This window comes from Pongo abelii, chromosome 1 (assembly GCF_028885655.2).
Source record: "Pongo abelii isolate AG06213 chromosome 1, NHGRI_mPonAbe1-v2.0_pri, whole genome shotgun sequence".
Lineage (NCBI taxonomy): Eukaryota > Metazoa > Chordata > Mammalia > Primates > Hominidae > Pongo > Pongo abelii.
In genome coordinates, this window is record NC_071985.2 from 180,731,978 (window position 1) to 180,753,922 (window position 21,945).

At 37.8% G+C, this 21,945-nt stretch overlaps 1 protein-coding gene across 23 annotated transcripts in view; it reads left to right on the top strand.

Moving 5' to 3' along the window:
• The window catches only part of TUT4 (terminal uridylyl transferase 4), a 129,551-nt gene that overhangs the window by 34,618 nt on the left and 72,988 nt on the right, over window positions 1–21,945 (top strand). For all 23 annotated transcript variants that reach the window (XM_009250301.4, XM_009250279.4, XM_002810819.6 and 20 more), the window contains exons 3-5: window positions 2,161–2,324; window positions 8,758–8,874; window positions 21,088–21,265. In XM_009250301.4, the coding sequence (XP_009248576.1) occupies window positions 2,161–2,324; window positions 8,758–8,874; window positions 21,088–21,265 (459 nt within the window). The remainder of the gene's footprint in view (window positions 1–2,160; window positions 2,325–8,757; window positions 8,875–21,087; window positions 21,266–21,945) is intronic.

The window sequence follows — 21,945 nt, forward strand, 5'->3', positions numbered from 1 at the left end:
ACCTGAATAATATTCCATTGTATACATATGCCACATTTTGTTTATCCATTCATCAGAAATGGGTTTTTGGATTGTTTCCACCTTTGGCTATTGTGAATATTCTATGAACATTCATGTACAAGTTTTTGTGTGGATACAGGTTTTCAATTCTTGTTTTGTGAGAGTATTAACATGTAATGAACTGTTGTATTTGGAACACAATTTAGGATGTTCTGCCTGGTATTATTTTGTTTTATATGTTGAGTCCAGAAAATTAAATAATTTCATATATTTCTGACTTTTGAAGAAAGATAGGCAGCTTTCTCTAATTCTTTATGTTAGCAGAAACGATACTTTTACAAGATTTGCTGATGTTGGTTACCTTGTCACACAAGGCCAGTTATACATATGGAAAAGAGAAGAAGTTTACATTATTATATTGTCTTCTTACTGTCCTTTTTCATGAAAAGTAGAAATAATACTAGGATTTCATCTTTTCTTTTACATTTCCATAATAAAATGGTTACTAAAAAACAATCGTTTTTCCAAATATTAGGACATAATTGCAAGTTGCTTATAGTGCATCAATGTTCCTCCAAGTGTAATTTAAGAAACACTTATGTAACCTAGCCATACTTCTGGTGTTTGAGTCCTTTTTATAACATCCTTATCTGAGTTTGCCTTCCTAGTCTAGAAACTCCTGTGCTCTTGTGGTAGGAAATGCACCATCTCTAGAGGCATACCATTTCTTTGTTCAGAAAATTAGTGCTATCAAAAGGTAGGCTTGACTGTCAGGGTTCCTCTAGATGCCATGCAATTAGCTTTTGAGGACAGAATGGAGAGATTTGTTGATGATCTATGAGCATTTCTTTTTCGAAATACTTGTAGATACATCCAGATTTATTTATTCAACATGACACAGAGCATTAGCTCAGATCTAGGCATTGTATTAAAATCTGAAGGTAAAAGTAAGACCCCGGTCATTAGCATCAAGAAATCCGTCATCTAATGTAGGAGACAGATACATGAATACAAATTCCATTACTCTGTAAATGTGAGATAATAGAGGGTAATAGAACAAGAGAATGTCAGACTGGCTTATGGAAACAAGTGGTGCTTAAGCTGAGTTTTGAAGGACAGGTAAATATTAATGGGGGAGCATCAATGGAGTAGCATATGTAAAGACATTGAGACTTGAAGCAGCTTTGGTGATTAATTCTAGCACATTTAATATGAAGTGAAAAGTGTCGTGGCAAGATCTGAGGTTAGAGTTACAGGTAAGTTAGCTAGATTTTTTTCTTTAGGTTTTGGCTTAAATGATATCTCCTCAGAGAAGCCTTCTCTGGCTCCCATATCTAAAGTTGGTCTCCATCTCAGTCCTTGCTTTTTTCCTTTGTAACATTTATTACAACTTGGAATTATTCTGTTTACTGCCTTCATGAGGTCAAGGGACTGTGCGTAATATGCTAGGGAGTTAAAACTTTATTCTGAACTCTTCAAAAGCCATTTATGTGTTTTAAGCAAGAGAATAAGGTGATTTGGTTTATATTTTAAAAATTGCGCTGGTGGGAGAACCTACTGTAGGTTAGATACATACTGCTAGATGCTGCAGATGCAAAGGTGAAAACATAGTCTATGCCTCAAAGAGATTACAATCTAGTTAGGAGGCAGAGAAGCAAAGGAAAACCATTAATGTAGTGGAGATATCCAGGAGTTCTGTGGAAGGAAAGAAGAAGGAGCCTTGTGTGGGTTTGTGGTCTGGAGTATACATATGTTGTTTTAATTGCTAGTGAATTTAGTTCAGTGACTAATCTTCTTTGAGTGGGACTCCAAACAGTTTTTTTAATCAGATTGACTTCAGAGATTCTCCAGGATGATTATGTTATATTAGCTTTGTGTAATTAGCTTTGTGTAATGTAAGTCTCAGTTATGTATCTCTTGATGGATAGATTGGAAGAACAAGCTAGTCATTTGACCCATAAAGGTTTTTCTTTGTGACTTTGGATACCATGTCTGCCTCTTACCTATATTTTATATATGCATACCAACTTGTATACTTTCCTAAGGAAAATATAAGGAAATAATATTTTTTCTGTGTATAAATTTAATGTCTGTTTTCCATTAAAAAATTTAAAAATTTACCAGTTCTGATGATAACTGAGCGATTGCTTTCTTTTCTAGGTAAAATGAAGAATGATGAATCTAATAAAGAAAATTCTTCAGAGATGGACTATTTAGAAAATGCCACTGTGATAGATGAATCTACATTGACACCTGAGCAGAGGCTGGGGTTGAAACAAGCAGAAGAACGCTTAGAAAGAGATCACATCTTTCGTCTTGAAAAAGTATACTATGTTGTTTTAGTTATTTGGGGGGAAATGTGTGTTTCATAACTGTTTTCCCCAAGTACAGCTCTTTTTATTTTTCTTTTATTCATAAGACAGAGGTAGCATTCATCTTTCCTTACTTCCCTCTTCTCTACCTTTCTTCTTCTTTCCCTCTTTTCTTCCTTGCCTCTCTTTTTCAGCAGTTACTTATTATCTGTGAGTCTGACTTCATTCATCCCAAGAGTTGGCAAACTATGGTCTATCCCTTGTTTTTGTTTTTGAATGTGTTAAAATACACCTAGTCTCCCCACCGTTTTTGGTAAACATTTTATTGGAATATAGCCATGCCTATTGGTTTACATACTGTCTATGGCTACTTTCATGCTACGATGGGAAATTTGAGTTGAGTAGTTGTCACAGAGCTTATATGGCTTGAAAAGCATAAAATATTTAGTCTTCACCAAAGCATAAAATGTCTACCAAAATATTTATTCGCCCCTTTATAGAAGAAATTTGCTGACCTCTGATTTAGTCACTCATCAAATAGATACTGAGCACTTGTTTTGTGCCAGGTATTATGATAGGCACTGGCAATGTATTGGTGAAGATGGCAGTTTCTTCCCATTAGAAGTTAAAAGTCCATTCAGATTGATGGAAATAAAATAGCAAACACCATACAACACACTAGACTTCTTCCTTTTTCTCTTTTCCTATATTTATTGAACATTAACTGTGTAATAGGGACTATCCTAGCCATTGGTATCTTATTCTTGTGTATTAATTTCTTAACCTAGAAATACACATTTCTGACCTCCATAAAAACACTGCTAGGTTTTGAAGGAAAGAATCACAAATCACAGCCAGGCCCAGTGGCTCACGCCTGTAATCCCAGCATTTTGGGAAGCCGAGGTAGGCAGATTGCTTGAGGTCAGGAATTCGAGACCAGCCTGACCAACATGGTGAAACCCCGTCTCTACTAAAAATACAAAAATTAGCGAGGTGTGGTAGTTGGTACCTGTAGTCCCAGCTACTTGGGAGGCTGAGGCAGGAGAATTGCTTGAACCCAGGAGGCAGAGGTTGCAGCGAGCCAAGATTGTGCCACTGCACACCAGCCTGGGCAACAGAGCAAGACTCCATCTGAAAAAAAAAAAAAAAATCACAAATAAAACTATTGACAAATAGATACTTGGGTTATTTATAAATATGCTTACAAGGAAATAGGTCATCTTCTTGATAAATAAGGAAAGAAATGGTATGATTTTGTATAGTTTAGAAAAATGAAATTATATCTAGATTGAACAAGACAATCCTGGGTTATTAATAGAACTTATAGCAGAGTAGTCGCCACATGAAAAGAGAAAGAAATATCAAGGATTAGAGGACCATAATATAGGAGAGGGTTTGGGTTGTATAGTTAGTATTACAAGATCCTAGTTAAAAGGAAGTCTTTTTTGCAATTTGCTCTTGTACTTTTTCTTTTGTTTTTTTTTTGTTTTTTTTTTTTTTGAGACAGAGTCTCGCTCTGTCACCCAGGTTGGAGTACATTGGCATGATCTCAGCTCACTGCAACCTCCACCTCCTGGGTTCAAGCAATTCTCCTGCCTCAGCCTCTTAAGTAGCTGGTATTACAATTGTATGCCTGGCTAATTCTTGTATTTTTAGTAGAGATGGGGTTTCACTATATTGGCCAGTTTGGTCTCGAACTCCTGACCTCAAATGATCCACCCACCCTGGCGTCCCAAAGTGCTGGGATTACAGGTGGGAGCCACCATGCCCGGCCTTTTACTTAGTTCTGTCTTTACTTAGTTCTTTCACTTTTCCTCTGGAATTAGTAAATTTCTGGATGACATCTCAACTGACCTTGGATAAATCTCTATCACTGGAACCTGATTCTATCTCCTTATTTATAATAAAATAAAGATTGACCTACCTGGTAAAATAATTCAATTCTGTTCATCTTTATTTAGTACTTAATACATAGCAGATTTTGTGCCAAAAACTTTACTTGTGTTATTTAATCCTCATAACAGCCCTATGTGCTAGGTGTTATAATTTTGTCCATTGTCAGAATAAATATTGAGTGCCTTTTATGTGCCATGATCTAGTACCTGACTTTTTAAAAAACATGATTGCTTTTCTAGGAGTTCACTAGAGAAAGACCCATAAGCAAATAATAGTGTTAATAGTATTTTTTGAAAATGGTATCATAGACAAAAGAGTGACCAACTTAAGTCATGAGTATAGAGGCTTCAATTTGGAGAATGCTTTATAAAAAGGTGACATTAGAGCTCTCTCTCAAGAAATGGCTAGGAATTGACCAGGTAGGTAGGAGAAGGGTGGTGTAGGTAAATTGCATGTATAAAGGAAATACGAAAAACTGTGTTTTCAAGAAAAATAAGCAGAGAACTGGTTGGGAAGTTACATAGGAATGAAGCAGGAAAGGTCAGTTGTTATTGAAAGAAGGAAGAAGTTGGGATGGAATAGGTATTTGACGGTAGTAGGAAAAATGGCCTGGGGTGAAAATAAAGCTTGGAAGCATTGGAAAACATTTTATTTGTTGTTCAATTTATATAGTCGGTAATGATGTAAAGTTACCGTGCCAGTACCAGCGTAGATATTTGTAATCCCTTTTCTTTCTACCTCTTTATTTCTCATGCCCTCCAAACTTATTTTCAATTCATTGTACTCTTTTTTTTTTTTTTTTTTAATTATTTGGCCTCTTGAACTTGGTACAATTCATTGTACTTTTTTATTTATTTTTTTTTTTGAGACAGGGTCTCATTCTGGTTGCCCAGGCTGAATTGCAGTGGTTCAATAATGGCTCATTGCAGCCTTGACCTCCCAGGTTCAGGTACCTCAGCCTCCCGAGTAGCTTGGGACTACAGGCATGTGCCACCAAGCCTGCTAGTTTTTTGTATTTTTTTAGAAATAGTGTTTTGCCAGGTTGCCCAGACTGGTCTCGGCCTCCCAACGTGCTGAGTTTACAGGTGTGAGCCATTTTACTCGGGCAAATTCTTTTTTTTTTTGAGACAGGGCCTCATTCTGTCTCCCAGGCTGGAGTGCAGTGGCGCGATCTCGGCTCACTGCGACCTCTGCCTCCCAGGTTCAAGTGATTCTCATGCCTCAGCCTCCCAGGTAGCTGGGACTACAGGCATGCGCTACCACAACTGGCTTGTCCTCTTAATTAACATTTTTCTTTACCAAATTTAGACACTCATTAAGAATATTCCCAGGTTTTTTTTTTATTATTATTTCTTCAGGTCCTTTGGTTCAGTGTTTCCATAGATTATCTAATTGAGGAATAAAGATGTAGACTGTAGATTTTTGCTCTGTACCAAAGAAGAAATAAGTCCAAACCATTAGATCAGAAGGGTAAATTTTCCTATGGTTGAATGTTAAATATTGAGTTGGAAATACCCAGAAATCTTTGTTCTAGCTTGTTTGCAGAAAGGTAAAGATTTACTAGTTGGTTTGTTTAATAGTAAAATAAAATATAATAAAAAGTGTTTAACTTTTTTAATGTATTTTTTTCTGTGAAACTAGAAAGTTTATGATAATGAGAGCAGTTTTGTCTGATTTTATGTTGTGCCCAGTATGTGCCTTGCACGAAGTGGTTGGTTGGTAATTAGACTGTGCACAGTGGTCAAGTGCATGGATTTTGGAGTCATTGGGTCTAGCTCTGCCACTTATTGGTTGGATAACCTTGGATAAATTATTTAAATTCTTTAAACATCAGTTTACTCATCAGTAAAATGGGATTGATAACAATTATAACACCTAGCTCATAGAACTATTATGAGGATTAAATAAGATAATACAAGTAAAGTTTTTAGCACAAGTCCTGGTATGTAGTAAGAAATAAAGATGAGCTACTTGTAGAACTGAATTATTTTACCAGGTAGGGCAGTTTTCTATTATAAATAAGGAGATAGAATCAGGCTGCAGTGATACAGCTTTATTCAAGGTCAGTTGAGACGTCCTCCGAAGCCTTCTGACTCCCCATTCAGTGTAATACCAAGATTTTCTTGGTAGACTTGTCTTTGGTCTGCTAACATTTTACAATTGAAAAGTTTATATGATTGATTTCATGACTTCCTGAGTGACCTCATCCGTACACAGGGCTTTAGGTATTTTGTATGTATGCTTTCAACTCCTGAAAGCAACCCTTTTTACCACCTTCACCACTCTCACCTTGAACTAAGCCAACATAATCTCTTTTTTGGATTATTGAATTATGCTGTTAACTGCAATGGCCTTTTCCTGCTTCTATTCTCAATATAGAAAGCAAATGATCCTTTTAATATATAAATTAGATCTTGTAATTCTCTGCTTATAAACCTTCAATGGCTTTCCCTCATACTTAGAATAAAAGCCAGAGTCTTCACAAGGGATTTTGTGATCCGTCCCCTATTAGCTCTCTGTTCCAGTTATGCTAACTTTTTTGTAGTTTCTCAAATATTTTAGGTACCTTCCTGCCTCAGGGCCTTGGCATTCACTTTTCCCTCTGCTTGAAATGTGTCTCTTCAGATATCCACACAGCTTAATTCTTCACTTCCTTAAAGTTACTTTATCAATAAGGTCTTAAGTGATGTCTCTACTTTTAAAAAGCAGTAACTCCCCCGACCCCAAGCATATTTGTGCATTTGTTTATTACCTGTCTCCTTACACTATAACGTAAATTCATATAGACAGGGATTTCTATTTTATTTACTGCTCTTATCCCCAGCTCCTAGAAAAATATTTGCTGTATAATATGAGCTCAGAATATATTTGACGAGTAAAGAAGTAGTTGTTTTGAAACTAAGAGGTAGCGTTTTCTTTGAGGACTTAATTCATTCTCCAACAGGAACTGATTTGACAGAATTTTTATGCTAGAGAATTGAAATAACTAGATTGAGCCAACTTTTCTTATTTACTTGTTGCCTTGGGCAAATTAATCCCTGAGATTTAGTTTGCCAATAAAATGGGGAGTTCTGATAGGGTTGTTGAAAGGTTAATACTCTATAAGGGATGGCTATATTTATTTTTAGTCTGTAGCAGGATTGTTGCTAAATTTGGAGCCAGTTTCTCATTTAAAAGAAATTATGTAATTTTCTGAGGTGAAAGAATCTTTTTGTCAGAAGCTGAAGCCTGTTGAATATCATAAATCAATCTGAAATAAAAACTAGGCATTGCTAAAGTTTCAGTGTAAGGCATTAGAAACTTTTAAAATTCCACATGTATTTATTGTGTGTTTGTAATTTTTTATTGTGTAATCTGCGTAGAATGTTGACTTCAGATTCAGGTGTACAGGAATTTAAATTCAGTGTCTTCCACTTAATACTGCTATACCCTTGTAAAAGGTGCAGGTTCTATGGGCTTTTGTTTTCACATCTATAAGATGAAAATAATGCCAATTTAATCGGATGATTAGGGGAATTAAAATGATAAATTGTATGTCAAACACCTAGCATAGTGCCTGGCACATAACAGGTATTCAGTAATTACTAAGTTTTATTAGTATTTTGAGAATACAGACACGAAGTATGAGTGACGTTCTGTGACTGATAGTGTGTTAGAATTGTTATTCCCTTCAGTAGTGACCTCAAGAGGTTATTCATTTATCCCCATGATACTGTGATTGGAGTGTTTTTCAAACTCAACTTTTGAAATTTCTTAGATATTTGTGGGCCATTCTTTTGAAATCCCCAATTTGAGGGCAGATTTTATTTTTTTATGGTAATCAAAATGGCTGCAAGTTAAGTTTGAAATCAGTTTTGGGGACAACATTGGAATAAGACTAAATAGCAAGACCACTTTTCTTTTCTTTTCTTTTCTTTTTTTTTTTTTTTTTTTTTGTTAAGACGAGGTCTTGCTCTGTTGCCCAGGCTTGAGTGCAGTGATGCGATCTAGGCTCGCTGCTGCAACCTCTGCCTCCCAGGCTGAGACAGCTGAGACAGTTCTTCCACCTCAGCCACCAGAGTAGCTGGGATTACAAGCCTGCGCCACCATGCACGGCTAAATTTTGTATTTTTAGTAGAGAATGGGTTTCTCCATGTTGTCCAGGCTGGTCTTCAACTCCTGAGCTCAGGTGATCTGCCAGCGTCGTCCTCCCAAGGTGCTGGGATTACAGGCATGGCCACCACATTCGGCCCAACTGCTTTTCTTACACTGGATTCTAAAGATGATAGTAGGTGAATATTAAACATAATTTAGCATTACCGTGATATTGTTAGATATTGTATTAAAGTTAGTATGTAATCTTCTATGATAACTATTTTGAAAAAGGACTACTATCTCTTTGGTATACAAGTTTATTAAAAACTATTACTTTAGAAGAAGGAAAGGATAAAGAAAAAACCTTCAGTGCTTATTTCTGTCGACTTACATAATTGTATTATTCACTTATATAGTCAATAGTGTACTCCTCTGTTTTCTGAATAAAGTGCATTTTTTAAATTTGTCTCTTCAGCGATCACCAGAATATACCAATTGTCGGTATCTATGCAAACTTTGCTTAATTCACATTGAAAATATCCAGGGGGCTCATAAACATATAAAGGAGAAACGACATAAGAAAAATATTTTGGTAAGTTCTTTTTAAAAAATACTTTTATTTATTTTTCAAGTTGTAAAACCATATCGAATATTTTTTATCTGTGAAACTAAAAATGAAATATTTGTCCAATCTTATATTAGTAACTGAAGTGATAGCTTTGGAAGCTATTGTTGCCTTCCTTATCTGAGATAATCAGGAAGGAACCTTGTTGAGACCGGTTTGCTCATCCTGTAGAATGTTGATTCCTAAGTTTAGAGCTGTTAGGTACAATTAGTCCATCCAACTGATGTTTATTGAGTTCTTGTGTGCTAGTTCTAGGCAGTGGTGAATAAGATAGTTGTGGTTCCTGCCCTCAGATTTTCTAAGAATTGATGAAGGCATGCGTTGAATAAAGATTTAAATATAATGAGTCTTGTTAGAGGGGGAAGATTGTGCTAAGGAGGTGTACGAGGATATTTTACTTGATCTAGAACAGGGGAGGTTTCTCTGAGAAAGTGACATTTGAATGAAGTAGTAGTTTAAATGGCAAAAAGGTGAGTGGCCTAGAAGAGTAAGTGGGAGAGCATTTTACACAAAAAGCAGCATGAATTAGAAGTCTTTAGGCAGGAAAAGGCATGGCATATGACTAACTTTAAGTCTAGTATGATTGGAACAAAGAGAGCTGGGGGAAAGTGGTGTGATGTGAAGCTGGAGAAGTGCAGACTATTAAGAAACTTATAAGCTTTGGGAATTTGTAATTTTTCAGTTATTTCTATTGAAATATCCCATAGACATAGATATGAATAGAGTTCTTTTAAAAATGTATTAGTAAATTAGCTATTTAGTTTTTTCTTTTTAAAGTTACAACAGCAATAATAATACTGTGTAACCTCTTACTTATCTCTAAGTCTTAGCTCGTGTATCGTCTTTAAGAAATATTCTACCTGACCCTCTCAGCAAGTCTGGGTTGGATACTCCTTCTCTGTGCCCCCATAACAACTTCCACATATTTTGATCAGAAAATCTAACACATTGTATTCTGGCTGTCTACCTTCTTTTCCCTTCTAGACTTCAATATGCAGTGTTCTAGAAGGCATATTTAGTTATTTTTGTTTCTGAGTTGCTTAGGACAGTGTCTGACAACAGTAGGTGCGCAACATAGTTTTCTTGAAAAAAACAAATGAACTGAAGCAGATAGAACAGGGACAAGGGAGTAGTTTAGGTGATAATAATTAGGAATTTTCCAGAAATGTCAGAAGATGCCTATCATTAGTTCTAGGAAGCTCGGGCTTGCAAGCAAGAAACTTTTTTTTTTTTTGGAGACAGAGTCTCACTCTGTCTTCCAGGCTGGAGTTCAGTGGTGCAATCTTGGCTCACTGTAACCTCTGCCTCCCAGGTTTAAGTGATTACCCTGCCTCAGCCTCCCAGGTAGCTAGGATTACAGGCATACCATGCCTGGCTGATTTTTGTGTTTTTGATAGAGACGGGGTTTCACCTGGGCAAGCAAGAAACTTGGAAAGAAAATCATACCTAGGCTGGGTGCAGTGGCGAAGGTCTGTAATCCCAGCACTTTGGGAGGCTGAGGCAGGTGAATTGCTTGAGCCCAGGAGTTTGAGACCAGCCTGGGCAATGTGGCGAAACCCTGTTTCTACTAAAAATACATAAAAATTAGCTGGGCATGGTGGCATGTGCCTGTAATCCCAGCTTCTTGGGAGGCTGAGGTATGAGAATTGTTTGAACTCATGAGGTGGAGGCTGCAGCGAGCCAAGATCACACCACTTCACTTTAGTCTGGGCGAGGGAGCGAGACTATCACCAAAAAAAAAAAAAAAGGAAAACTATACCTATACACATTACAGATTGAGTATACCTTATCCTAAATGCTTGGGACCAAAGTATTTTGGAGTTTTTCAGATTTTGGAATATTTGCATTATACTTTAATGAGCATTTCCTTTGAGCATCATGTTGGTGTTCAAAAAGTTTCAGATTTTGAAGCATTTCACATTTTGGATTTTCAGATAAGGGATGCTCAGCCCATATAGGGAAACTTTAGAACATTACAGAAACGAACAAAAAGAAAGCAAACTTGAATGCAGCCATATAGGACTTATACTTTTGGTGAAGTTAGAGTAACAGTGGATTTACTTTTCCCTTGAAATGACAAAAAAAAAAATACAGAAATATGAAGCAGTGGTTTTCAGGCGACAAAGAAGAGTCAATGAATGAAAAACAAATGGCCTGAGCCCAATGTTGGCTCCAGCTTGAGAGTTTCTAGGTTGCACTATAGGGAAGGGAACCCAGTGGACTCTCACAGTTGAAGAGAGGGACCTTAGAGTGCACTAAGTCCAAGATAGCTGGAATTCACAGGACAGTGTAACTAAAATGAGAAAACTGCACAAAAAGAAATCCAGAGAACTGTGGATGATCCTCTTCAGCACAATGCTGATTGGTGCATGCATATGAAAAAGCTTCCTGAACCCAGGAAAAGAACTGTCAGAGGAAATTAGACCAGTGATTGGTGCTCATACAGGACTTCTTCCTATCCAGACTGGAAAGCCTCATGCTTCATGGGACACTGGGTAGAGTACTCAGAAGAACCTTGTTTCAGTAGTAGGGATATTTAGCCCTAAACTAAATGTAGTCTGGTCCTACATAAAATATTTTAAAGGCAAGATTCAAAATGATAAATGGTTTCCAAGTATTTAATGTCATTACAGAACAAAGCTTAGGAATATTACAGAAATACAAAAATACTCATCACTGAAAAAAGTTCACATAATGTGGCATTTAGTCAAAGATTATCAGGCATGCAAAGAGGCAGGAAAATACAAATCATGATGAAGAGAAAAGTCAGCTATAATAACTGACCTTGAACTGACGCCATTGTTAGGATTAGCAGAGAAGGACAGTAAGACAGTTAATATAACTGTATTCTTGATGTTCCAGAGATGAAGTAGAGACAGGGAAAATATAAAAAAGATATGAACAGGACTTTTAGAAATGAAAACTACAACATCTAAGATTAAAACTATATTGGGTAGGAATAATAGTACATCAAACATTGCAAAAGAAAAGGTTAGTGAACTCTTGAAGATATAGCAGTGGAAACCACCAGAGTGAAACACAGAAAGAAAAAATTAAAAAGAAAAAAAAAAAGTCAATGAGCTCTGGGATAATTGATCAATATACATGTACTTGTTCTGTACAAATTTTTCCAGAACACTGAAGAGGAGAAATACCTCCCAGTTCAGTCTGTGAATATGAGGTCCACATAACTCTGATATTCAAACCAGAGACATATATTACAATAAAGGAAAACTATTCTTAACTTGTTGACTCCGACGGGAGAAAAAAAAAGAAAGAAAACTTTAGACCAAAACTCCTCATGAACATAGATGCAAAAATTCTAAATATGACTTTAGCCAATTGAATCCAATAGCATATTAAAGGAATGAATATGTCATGATCAAGTGGGGTTTTATTCCAGGAGTGCAGTGTTAGTTTTACATTAAAAAATCGCTCATTGGCCGGGCGCAGTGGCTCACGCCTGTAATCCTAGCACTTTGGGAAGCTGAGGAGGGTGGATCACCTGAAGTTAGGCGTTCGAGACCAGCCTGGCCAACATGGTGAAACCTCGTCTCTACTAAAAATACAAAAATTAGCCGGGCATGGTGGCTCATGCCTGAAATCCCAGCTACTTGGGAGGCTGAACCCAGGAATTTGAGGTTGCAGTAAGCTCAGATCGTGCCACTGCACTCCAGCCTGGGCAACAGAGCAAGACTTCATCTCAAAAAACAACAAAAACAAAAAAAACCCCGCTCATTGTGATTTACTGTGTTAGCAAACAGAGAAAACTATGTGATTATCTCAGTAGATGCTGAAAAAGTGTTTTCAAAAATGCTTTGATAAAAAGTCTAAGCACGGCCGGGTGCGGTGGATCATGCCTGTAATCCCAGCACTTTGGGAGGCTGAGGCAGGCAGATCACCTGAGGTTGGGAATTCGAGACCAGCCTGGCCAATGTGGCGAAACCCCCTCTCCACTAAAAATACGAAAATTAGCCGGGCTTGGTGACCCGCACCTGTAATTCCAGCTACTCGAGAGGCTGAGGCAGGAGAATCGCTTGAATCCCGGAGGTAGAGGTTGCAGTGAGCTGAGATGGCGCCACTGCACTCCAGCCTGGGTGGCAGAGTGATACTCTGTCTCAAAAAAAAGAAAAAAAAAAAAAGTCTAAGCAAACTGGGAGTAGAAGACGACTTCTATAACATGATAAAGACATCTACAAAGCTGGGTGTGTTAGTCCCAGCTCCTTTGGTTGTTTGAACCTAGGAGTTTGAGATCAGCCTGGGCAATATAATGAGACCCTGTTAAAAAAAAAACAAAAACTACAAAAAACTAACAGTTATCATCATACTTAACTATGAAAGACTGAATGCTGTCCCCCCAAGATTAGGAAAAAAGACAGGTATGAAAGTAGTGTAGCTGCCATGGAAAAGAGTACAGTGGTTCTTCAACAAATTAAAAATAGAACTACAGTATGATCCAGTAATTTCACTTCTGGGTATACACTTAAAAGAATTGAAAGCAGGATTTCAAAGAGATATTTATACACCCAGGTTCATGGCAACATTATTCACAATAGTTAGTATGTGGAAGCAATTCAGATATCCATTGATGGATGAATAGATAAGCAAAATGTGTGGTATTGATACAATGGAATATTAGTCAGCCTTAAAAAGGATGGAAATTCTGCAATATGCAACAACATGGATGAACCTTGGGAAATTATGCTAAGTTAAATAAGCCTTTTAGAAAGCGAAAAATAGTGTATGATTCCACTTATATGAGGTTTTTAGAGTGGTCAGAATCAGAGACAGAATAGTGCTTGCCATAGGCTTGGAGGAGGGGGAAATGGGGAGTTATTGCTTGATAGATAGTTTTGATTTTGCATTTGTGTTCTGTGTTAGAGTATTTGGATTTTATTTTGAGCATTATGGAGTTTAATAACATGTTCGTTTTTTTTCGAGATAGAGCCTTGCTCTGTCACCCAGACTGAAGTGCAGTGGCACTATCTCATCTCACTGCAACCTCCGCCTCCTCGGTTCGAGCAGTTCTTCTGCCTCAGCCTCCCGAGTAGCTGGGATTACAAGTGCATGCCACCATGCCTGGCTTATTTTTGTATTTTTAGTAGAGACGGGGTTTCACCATGTTGGCCAGGCTGGTCTCAAACTCCTGACCTCATGATCCGCCCACTTCAGCCTCCCAAAGTGCTGGGATTACTGGTGTGAAACACTGCGCCTGGCCATAACGTGTATTTTTGCAAGGTCACTCACTCTGGCCTCTGTGAAAGAAGCCTGAGAAGGGTCTGTTTGGGGAGACCAGCTTAATCTAGTTAAGCTGTGATGAACACTGACCTGAAATAGTAGTTAGTGAGAAGGGAGTTGAGTTTTAAGAGAGATTCAGGATGTAGAATTGTGGGAGTAGAGGCCTAGGATGTCTTGAATGATCATAAGGTGTCTGATTTGAGATGTTATCATAGATTGTGGTGCCATTTACTTAGCAGAAATAAAAAATGTTTCATAACATTCTCAGTTTGAGACACTTATGGAACATTTCAAGTAGAGATGTCCCACAGTCATTTGAATATAAGGATCTGGAACTTATATTAGCAGTTGGAGATTCAGGTTTGGTAAACTTCAGCAGTTGAAATTATAGTTGTGGATGAGGTCACCAAATGAGTAAGGACAGAATGTCAAGGAATACAAACATTTAAGGGACTAGTAGAGGAAGAACAGTGAATAGATTGGTGAATGAGTAGAATAATAGGAAAAATAGAGAGAGAAAGGTGTTAGAGAAGCTAAAAGAAAGTTTCAAGATGGTAGTTGAAAATGTGATAATATAGATAGAAATAATCTAAAAGCTTAAAGATGTCTGATTTGGTGCCTGTAGTCTCAGCTACTCAGGATGCTGAGGTGGGAGGATTGCTTGAGCCCAGGGGTTTGGGTCCATACAGGGCCACGTAGCAAAATCCTGTCAATTAAAAAATAAACAAAAATGTAAAATGTCAGATTTGGCAACTAAGGAAGTTTTGATAATCCTGGGAAGAACAGTTTCTGCTTTAGAACTAAAAAAGACATAGTTTTGAGTGAGAAGGGATAAGGAAATAAAAGGAGAATAGACTCAACTTTCAGGAAACTTAATTGTGCAGAAAAGAAAGGAAGATTGGTAGTAGCTAGACTGGCACACAATTTTTTTTTCTTTTAATTTGGCAGTAAAATTCTTATCACAGTTTTAATTTTTTAATTTAAATAATCATTTAATTAATCTTTCTCTCGACTGTAAGCTCCATGAGGGCTGGGATTATATGCATTATTTTTTTCCCGTCTTAGCACAGTACCTGGCATATAGTTGTTCCATAAATATTTGTTGATTAATGATTTAAATGAAGTGGAAAGAGCATACGGGTTGGGGTTAGAACTAGATTTAATTCTCAGTTCCACCTTGTAGTTGTAGGACGATATTTAACATCTGTAAGCCTCAGTATTCTTATGTATAAAATGGTTTTGGTAGTATCTATCTGGGGAGTGATATTGTGAGAATTAAATGACATAACAGCTGTAAAGCACTTGGCACGATGCCAGGTCCATAGTAGGTACTCAGTAAATGATAGTTGTTGCTGTTAGTGTAGAGGCAAAGAGTGCTTACTTAATGTGCCGGGCTTGGTGGCTCATGCCTGTAATCCTAGTACTTTGGGAGGCCGAGGAAGGTGGATCTCCTGAGCTCAGGAGTTTGAGACCAGCCTGGGCAACATAGTGAGACCCCATCTCTACCAAAAATACAAAAAATTAGCTGGGCGTGGTGGCACGTGCCTGTGGTCCCAGCTACTTGAGAGGCTTAGGTGGAGGAGCGCTTGTATCTGGGAGGTGGAGATTGCAGTGAGCAGAGATTACTCAATTGCACTCCAACCTGGGTGACAGAGTGAGATCCCGTCTCAAAAAAAAAAGAGGGCTAAGAGGGCTTACTTAATGAAAACACAGACTAGTAGATTGTGTAATGTTTAAGGAGAAGGAGATTATTACTGAGTGGGTAAAGAAGGATGGAATTCAGAGCACAGGTGGTAGTATTAATCATGATTTAAGTGGAGCATTTTGTTATGTTGGAAAAGAAAGACATTAAGGGTTCACTGAATATTTGACTTTTAAGCTATAACTTAAAAGTTTTACCAGGTGGATATACATAGGGGACAAAATGATTTAAAGGCATGGAGGCCCAATGGCACATAGAGTATTTGGAGACTGGTGACTGTTTAAATGTGGATGTCTGTCAAAAATATTGGAGAGGGTGGAGGGAATGGTTGGAGGAAGGCCTAGAAATACAAATTGAGACCAAAATGCTTTATATTCCATGTTAAGAAGATGTTGCATTGTCTTATTGGCGCATTGAAGGTTTTTTTTTTTTGAAATTTTTTATTGTGGTAAAATATATATAAGATAAAATTTACCATTTTAACCATTTTTAAGTGTACAGTTTAGTGACATTAAGTACATTTACATTGTTTTGCAATCATCTTCACTGTCCACCTTCATTCAGAACTTTTTCATCATTCTATACTGAAACTCTGTATCCATTAAGGAACTTTTTCGTCATTCTATACTGAAACTCTGTATCCATTAAGCAATAACTCCCCATTCCCCTCTCCCTGCAGCCCCTAGTAACCACCATTCTATTTTCTGTTTCTATTTGCTTGTCTATCGTAGGTACCCCATATAAATGGAATCATACATTATTTATCCTTTAGTGTTATTTCACTTAGCATGTCTTCAGGTCAACCGTGTTGTAGCATCTGTCAGAATTTCTTTCCTTTTTGAGGTTGAATAATATTCCATTGTATCTGTATGCCATGTTTTGTGAATCATTTCATCCATGGATGGACATTTGGGTTGTTTCCACCATTTGGCTGTTGTGAATAATGTTGCTGTGAACATCGATGTACAAATACCTATTTGAGTTCCTTTTTCCATTTGTTTTTTGTATATACCCAGAATTGGAATTGCTGGGTCAAATGGTAAATCCATGTTTAGTTTTTTGGGATTGCCATGCTGTTTTCCACAGTGGTTACATCATTGTACATCTTTACCAGCAATGCACAAGGGTTCCAATTTCTCCACATTCACACCAACTCCTGTTTTCTGCCCCTCCCCTCCAACCCTCATAATAGCAATCCTGATGGATATGAAGTGGTATTTCATTGTGCTTTTGATTTGCATTTCTCTAATGATTAGTGATATTTAGCATCTTTTCATGTACTTATTTGGCATTTGTATATCTTTGGAGAAATGTTTATTCAAATCCTTTGTTCACTTTTGAATTGGGTTGTTTGTTTTCTTATTGTTGAGTTTAAGGGATTATTTATATATTCTGGATATTAATCCCTTATCAGATACATTATTGCAAATATGTTCTTCCATTCTGTGGGTTGTCTTTTTACTCTGTCAGTAGTGTCTTTCGATGAACAAAAGTTCTAAATTTTGTCCAGTCTAATTTATCTGCTTTTACTTTTGTTGCCTATGTCTTTTGTGTCATATTCAAGAAATCATTGCCAAATCCAATGTCATGAAACTTCCCTTCTATTTTTTTCTAGGAGTTTTATGATTTTACATTTCTTAGTTATGGTTTTATAGCTATAAATGTAGGTTTTAGTATCTTTCTTTCCTTTTTTTGTTTTTGAAATGAGGTTTCTCTTTGTTGTCCAGGCTGGAGTACAGTCATGGCTCACTGTAGCCTCTACCTCCTGCGCTCAAGTGATCCTCCTGCCTCAGCCTTCCAAGTAGCTGGGACCACAAGCGTGTGCCACCATGCCTGGCTAATTTTTTATTTATTTTTATTTTTTTGAGACAGTTTCATTCTTGTTGCCCAGGCTGGAGTGCAATGGCACAATCTCGGCTCATTGCAACCTCCGCCTCCTGAGTTCAAGCAGTTCTGCTGCCTCAGTCTCCCAAGTAGCTGGGATTACAGGCATCTGTCACCATGCCCAGCTAATTTTTTGTATTTAGTAGAGATAGAGTTTCACCATGTTGGTCGGGCTGGTCTTGAATTCCTGACCTCAGGTGATCCACCCGCCTCAGCCTCCCAAAGTGCTGGGATTACAAGCGTGAGCCACCGTGCCTGGCCTAATTTTTTATTTTTGTAGAGGTGGAGTCTCAACTATGTTGCCCAGGCTAATCTCAAATTCCTTGGCTTCAGCAATCCTCCTGCCTTGGCCTCCCAGAGTATCACAACTTTGAGCCACTATACCTGGCCTAGCTTTAGTTTCTGACATTTAGGTCTTTGATCCATTTTGAGTTAATTTTTGTATATGATCTAAGGTTGGAGTCCAGCTTCATTCTTTTACATGTAGATACTCAGTTTTCCCAGCAACATTTGTTGAAAAAACTGTCCTTTCCCCATTGAGTGTTCTTGGCACCCTTGTCAAAAATCATTAGACCATACATGCCAGGGTTTATTTCTGGGCGCTCTGTTCTTTTTTTTTTGAGCAGAGTCTAGCTCTGTTGCCCAGGCTGGAGTGTAATGGCATGATCTCAGCTCACTGCAACCTCCACCTCCCTGACTCAAGCAGTTCTCCTGCCTCAGCCTCCCAAGTAGCTGGGATTACAGACAGGCATGCACCACCACACCCAGCTAATATATATATAAAAAATTATTTTTTTTTTATTATTTTTTTTTTAGTAGAGACGGGGTTTCATTATGTTGGCCAGGCTGGTCTTGAACTCCTGACCTCAAATGATCCACCCACCTCTGCCTCCCAAAGTGCTTATAGGCGTGAGCCATCACGCTTGGCCTGGGCTCTCTGTTTGATTCAATTGGTCTGTATGTCTGTCTTTATTTTTATTTTATTTTTTTGAAACAAAGTCTTGTTTGTCGCTCAAGCTGGAGTGCAGTGGTGCAGTGTCAGCTCACTGCAACCTCCACCTCCGGGGCTCAAGCCATTCTCACCTCAGCCTCCTGAGTAGGTGGGACTGCAGGCAGGCACCACCATGCCAAGCTAATTTTTGTATTTTTTGTAGAAATGGGGTTTCACCACGTTGCCTAGGCTGGTCTCAAACTCTTGGGCTCAGGTGATCCTCCCACCTCAGCCTCCCAGAGCGCTAGGATTACTGGCATGAGCCACCATGCCCAGCCATGTCTGTCTTTATGCTAGTACGCATACTGTTTTGTTGTGTTGTGTTTTGTGTTTTGAGACAGAGTCTTGCTCTGTTGCCCAGGCTGGAGTGCAATGGCATGATCTTGGCTCACTGTAACCTCTGCCTCCGGGTTCAAGCAGTTCTCCTGTCTAAGCCTCCTGAGTAGCTGGAATTACCATTGTGTGCCACCATGCCTGGCTAATTTTTGTATTTTTAGTAGAGATGGGGTTTCTCCATGTTGGCCTGTCTGGTCTTGAACTCCTGACCTTAAGCAATCCGCCTGCCTCGGCTTCCCAAGTTGCTGGAATTACAGGTGTGGGCTACCTGACCTGGCCATGTTGTTTTGATTACTATAGCTTTGTAGTACGTTTTGCAGCCAGTAAGTGTGAATCCTCCAGCTTTGTTCTTTGTCAGGATCGTTTTGGCTATTTGGGGTCCTTTGAGAGTCCGTGTAAATTTAGGATTGATCTTTATATTTCCATGAAAAATGTCATACATATATGACACATGCCTGCTACTATGCCCACCTAATTTTTGTATTTCTATTAGAGACGGGGTTACGCCATGTTGGCCAGGGTTGTCTGCGTCTCCTGACCTTAAGTGATACGCCTGCCTTGGTCTCCCAAAGTGCTGGGATTACACATGTGAGCTGCTGCATCTGGCCTTTTATCATTTTTTCATTAAGTCTGTTGCTATTAGTTCTTTGGATGGATCCTAAGTGAAACGGCCGGGCACGGTGGCTCATGCCTGTAATCCCAGCACTTTTGGAGGCCGAGGTGGGCGGATCACCAGGTCAGATCGGGACCATCCTGGCTAACACGGTGAAACCCCATCTCTACTAAAAATACAAAAATTAGCCGGGCGAGGTGGCGGGTGCCTGTAGTCCCAGCTACTCAAGAGGCTGAGGCAGGAGAATGGCGTGAACCCTGGGGGCGCGGAGCCTGCAGTGAGCTGAGATCGCGCCACTGCACTCCAGTCTGGGCGACACCGAGAGTCCGTCTCAAAAAAAAAAAAAAGAAAAGAAAATTGGACTGAAACTTAGATGCTTATCTAAGACTTAGATTATAATTAAGAACTGCAGAAATGATCACAGAGACTTAGAAAAATGAGTTTGACTTGCCCCTCATGTTTGATAATTCTGTACCTGAGGTAAGCTTTACTTAGGTTAAGTCTGAATATGGTAACAGTTAGTGAAAATAGGAATGGACCAAAGTCTTTAAGTATATTTGATTGGGTGGGGAAACCAACTAGCTTTGGCTATTATATCTGATGGGAGCGTCATGTTTCAAAAGATAAGAGATGGTTTCTTGAGTGACAAATGTTAATAGAAAATGCATGTGTGGGGAGGGGATGCGTTAATAATACTAAATAAAAGGGAATAATTGTGGCTCAGTTGTGTTAAAGAATGAAGGAGATAGTAGGATATGAAATTGTGGGTTATTTTCTTCTTTGTATTTTCCTGTGTTTTATGTAGCTTTTGTAATTAACATTTTTTAAATCAGAAAATACGTTAATTAATAAAAGTCATTGCATATATATAGCAAAGTGTCTTTTTAGCTCCTAGATTTAAATTGGCTTTAAAACTTTTAGCAGAATAGAGGTTTTTTGAACATTTTGCATAGCGTTGGATAAAATCACAAAGAGAAATCACCGGTAAATAGTAGGCAGGAAGTTTTCCTGTGACCATTTAACTTGATACTGTATATGCTGATTAGATAGGATTCAAGACTTTTCTGCTACGTCTAAGACAATCTGCCTTGGTGCAACAAAATCATCAAGTAAGTATTGTACTTAAGGTACCTTGGCTTTAATGTAGCATTTCAGAATTTATGCAGACAGTACAGTGGAACAAATTTTTAAAAACTTAGTAGCATCCCCTCCCCACACAGTACCTCTCATTCTCAAAACCCTGCTTCCCAAAGGCAGAAGTCTCTCTTTTGTTCACTTCCATATTGTAGGTATCTGGTAGATGGAAGGTGAATATTTTTGTTGAGTTAGTTTATTTCTGTCTTTCCCTGCTAAATATAAGAACATTAAAATAGAAACTTTTTTTGTTTTTATTGTTGTGAATAATTACATTAATAGGAAAAACAAGAAGAAAGTGAGCTTCGTTCTCTGCCACCTCCTTCCCCTGCCCACTTGGCTGCTTTAAGTGTTGCAGTCATTGAATTAGCAAAAGAACATGGAATAACAGATGATGACCTCAGAGTCCGTCAGGAAATTGTGGAGGAAATGTCAAAGGTTATAACGACATTTTTACCAGGTAGAAATACATTTCATATTTGATTTTGAAAATCACAGAACTCTTCCCTTGCTCCTCTTGAACTAGGGTACATTTCTTAATGTTTTTCTTCTCTTTTCTCCTTAAAAGTAGATAAAATTTATTGTTTTATGAATGAAGTTTTGAGGGAAATATTTCACACAAGGAAATTGAGAATTATGGCACAGCACACTTTTGTACTAAGAAAAAAAGATTTTAAAAATGCCAGATGTAGAATTATTTCTTAGCAGTCAAATATTTTAGTTTTTCAATATCACTGATTTCTGAGTGGACTATTTTGTTATGTTATTTTCAGTATAAACATTTCGTCCAGTCACTGAACTAAATTTCTGTTGCCTGATGGCGGGGAAAAATTAATTTACTTTAATAGGGCCTTTAGAAAAAGCTTATTGTTTGGTATAAGGGAGTGTCAGATTTATTTTAGATATTTATATATGGACTATTTGCTTAGCCCATATCTTTTTTGCATCAGTATAGGGTTAAAGTAAATGTATCTGACATAAGACTTATTTCTTCCCACCAAAGGGATTTTGGAAAGTTGATGAATTATACTTTCATATAGATCCATTTTGAGATTTATAAGGAAGAATATAAAATTGAAATTTAAAAATGGAATTTTTAAAGTATTTATATCATAATATGGCTTTCTACCTAAAATACAT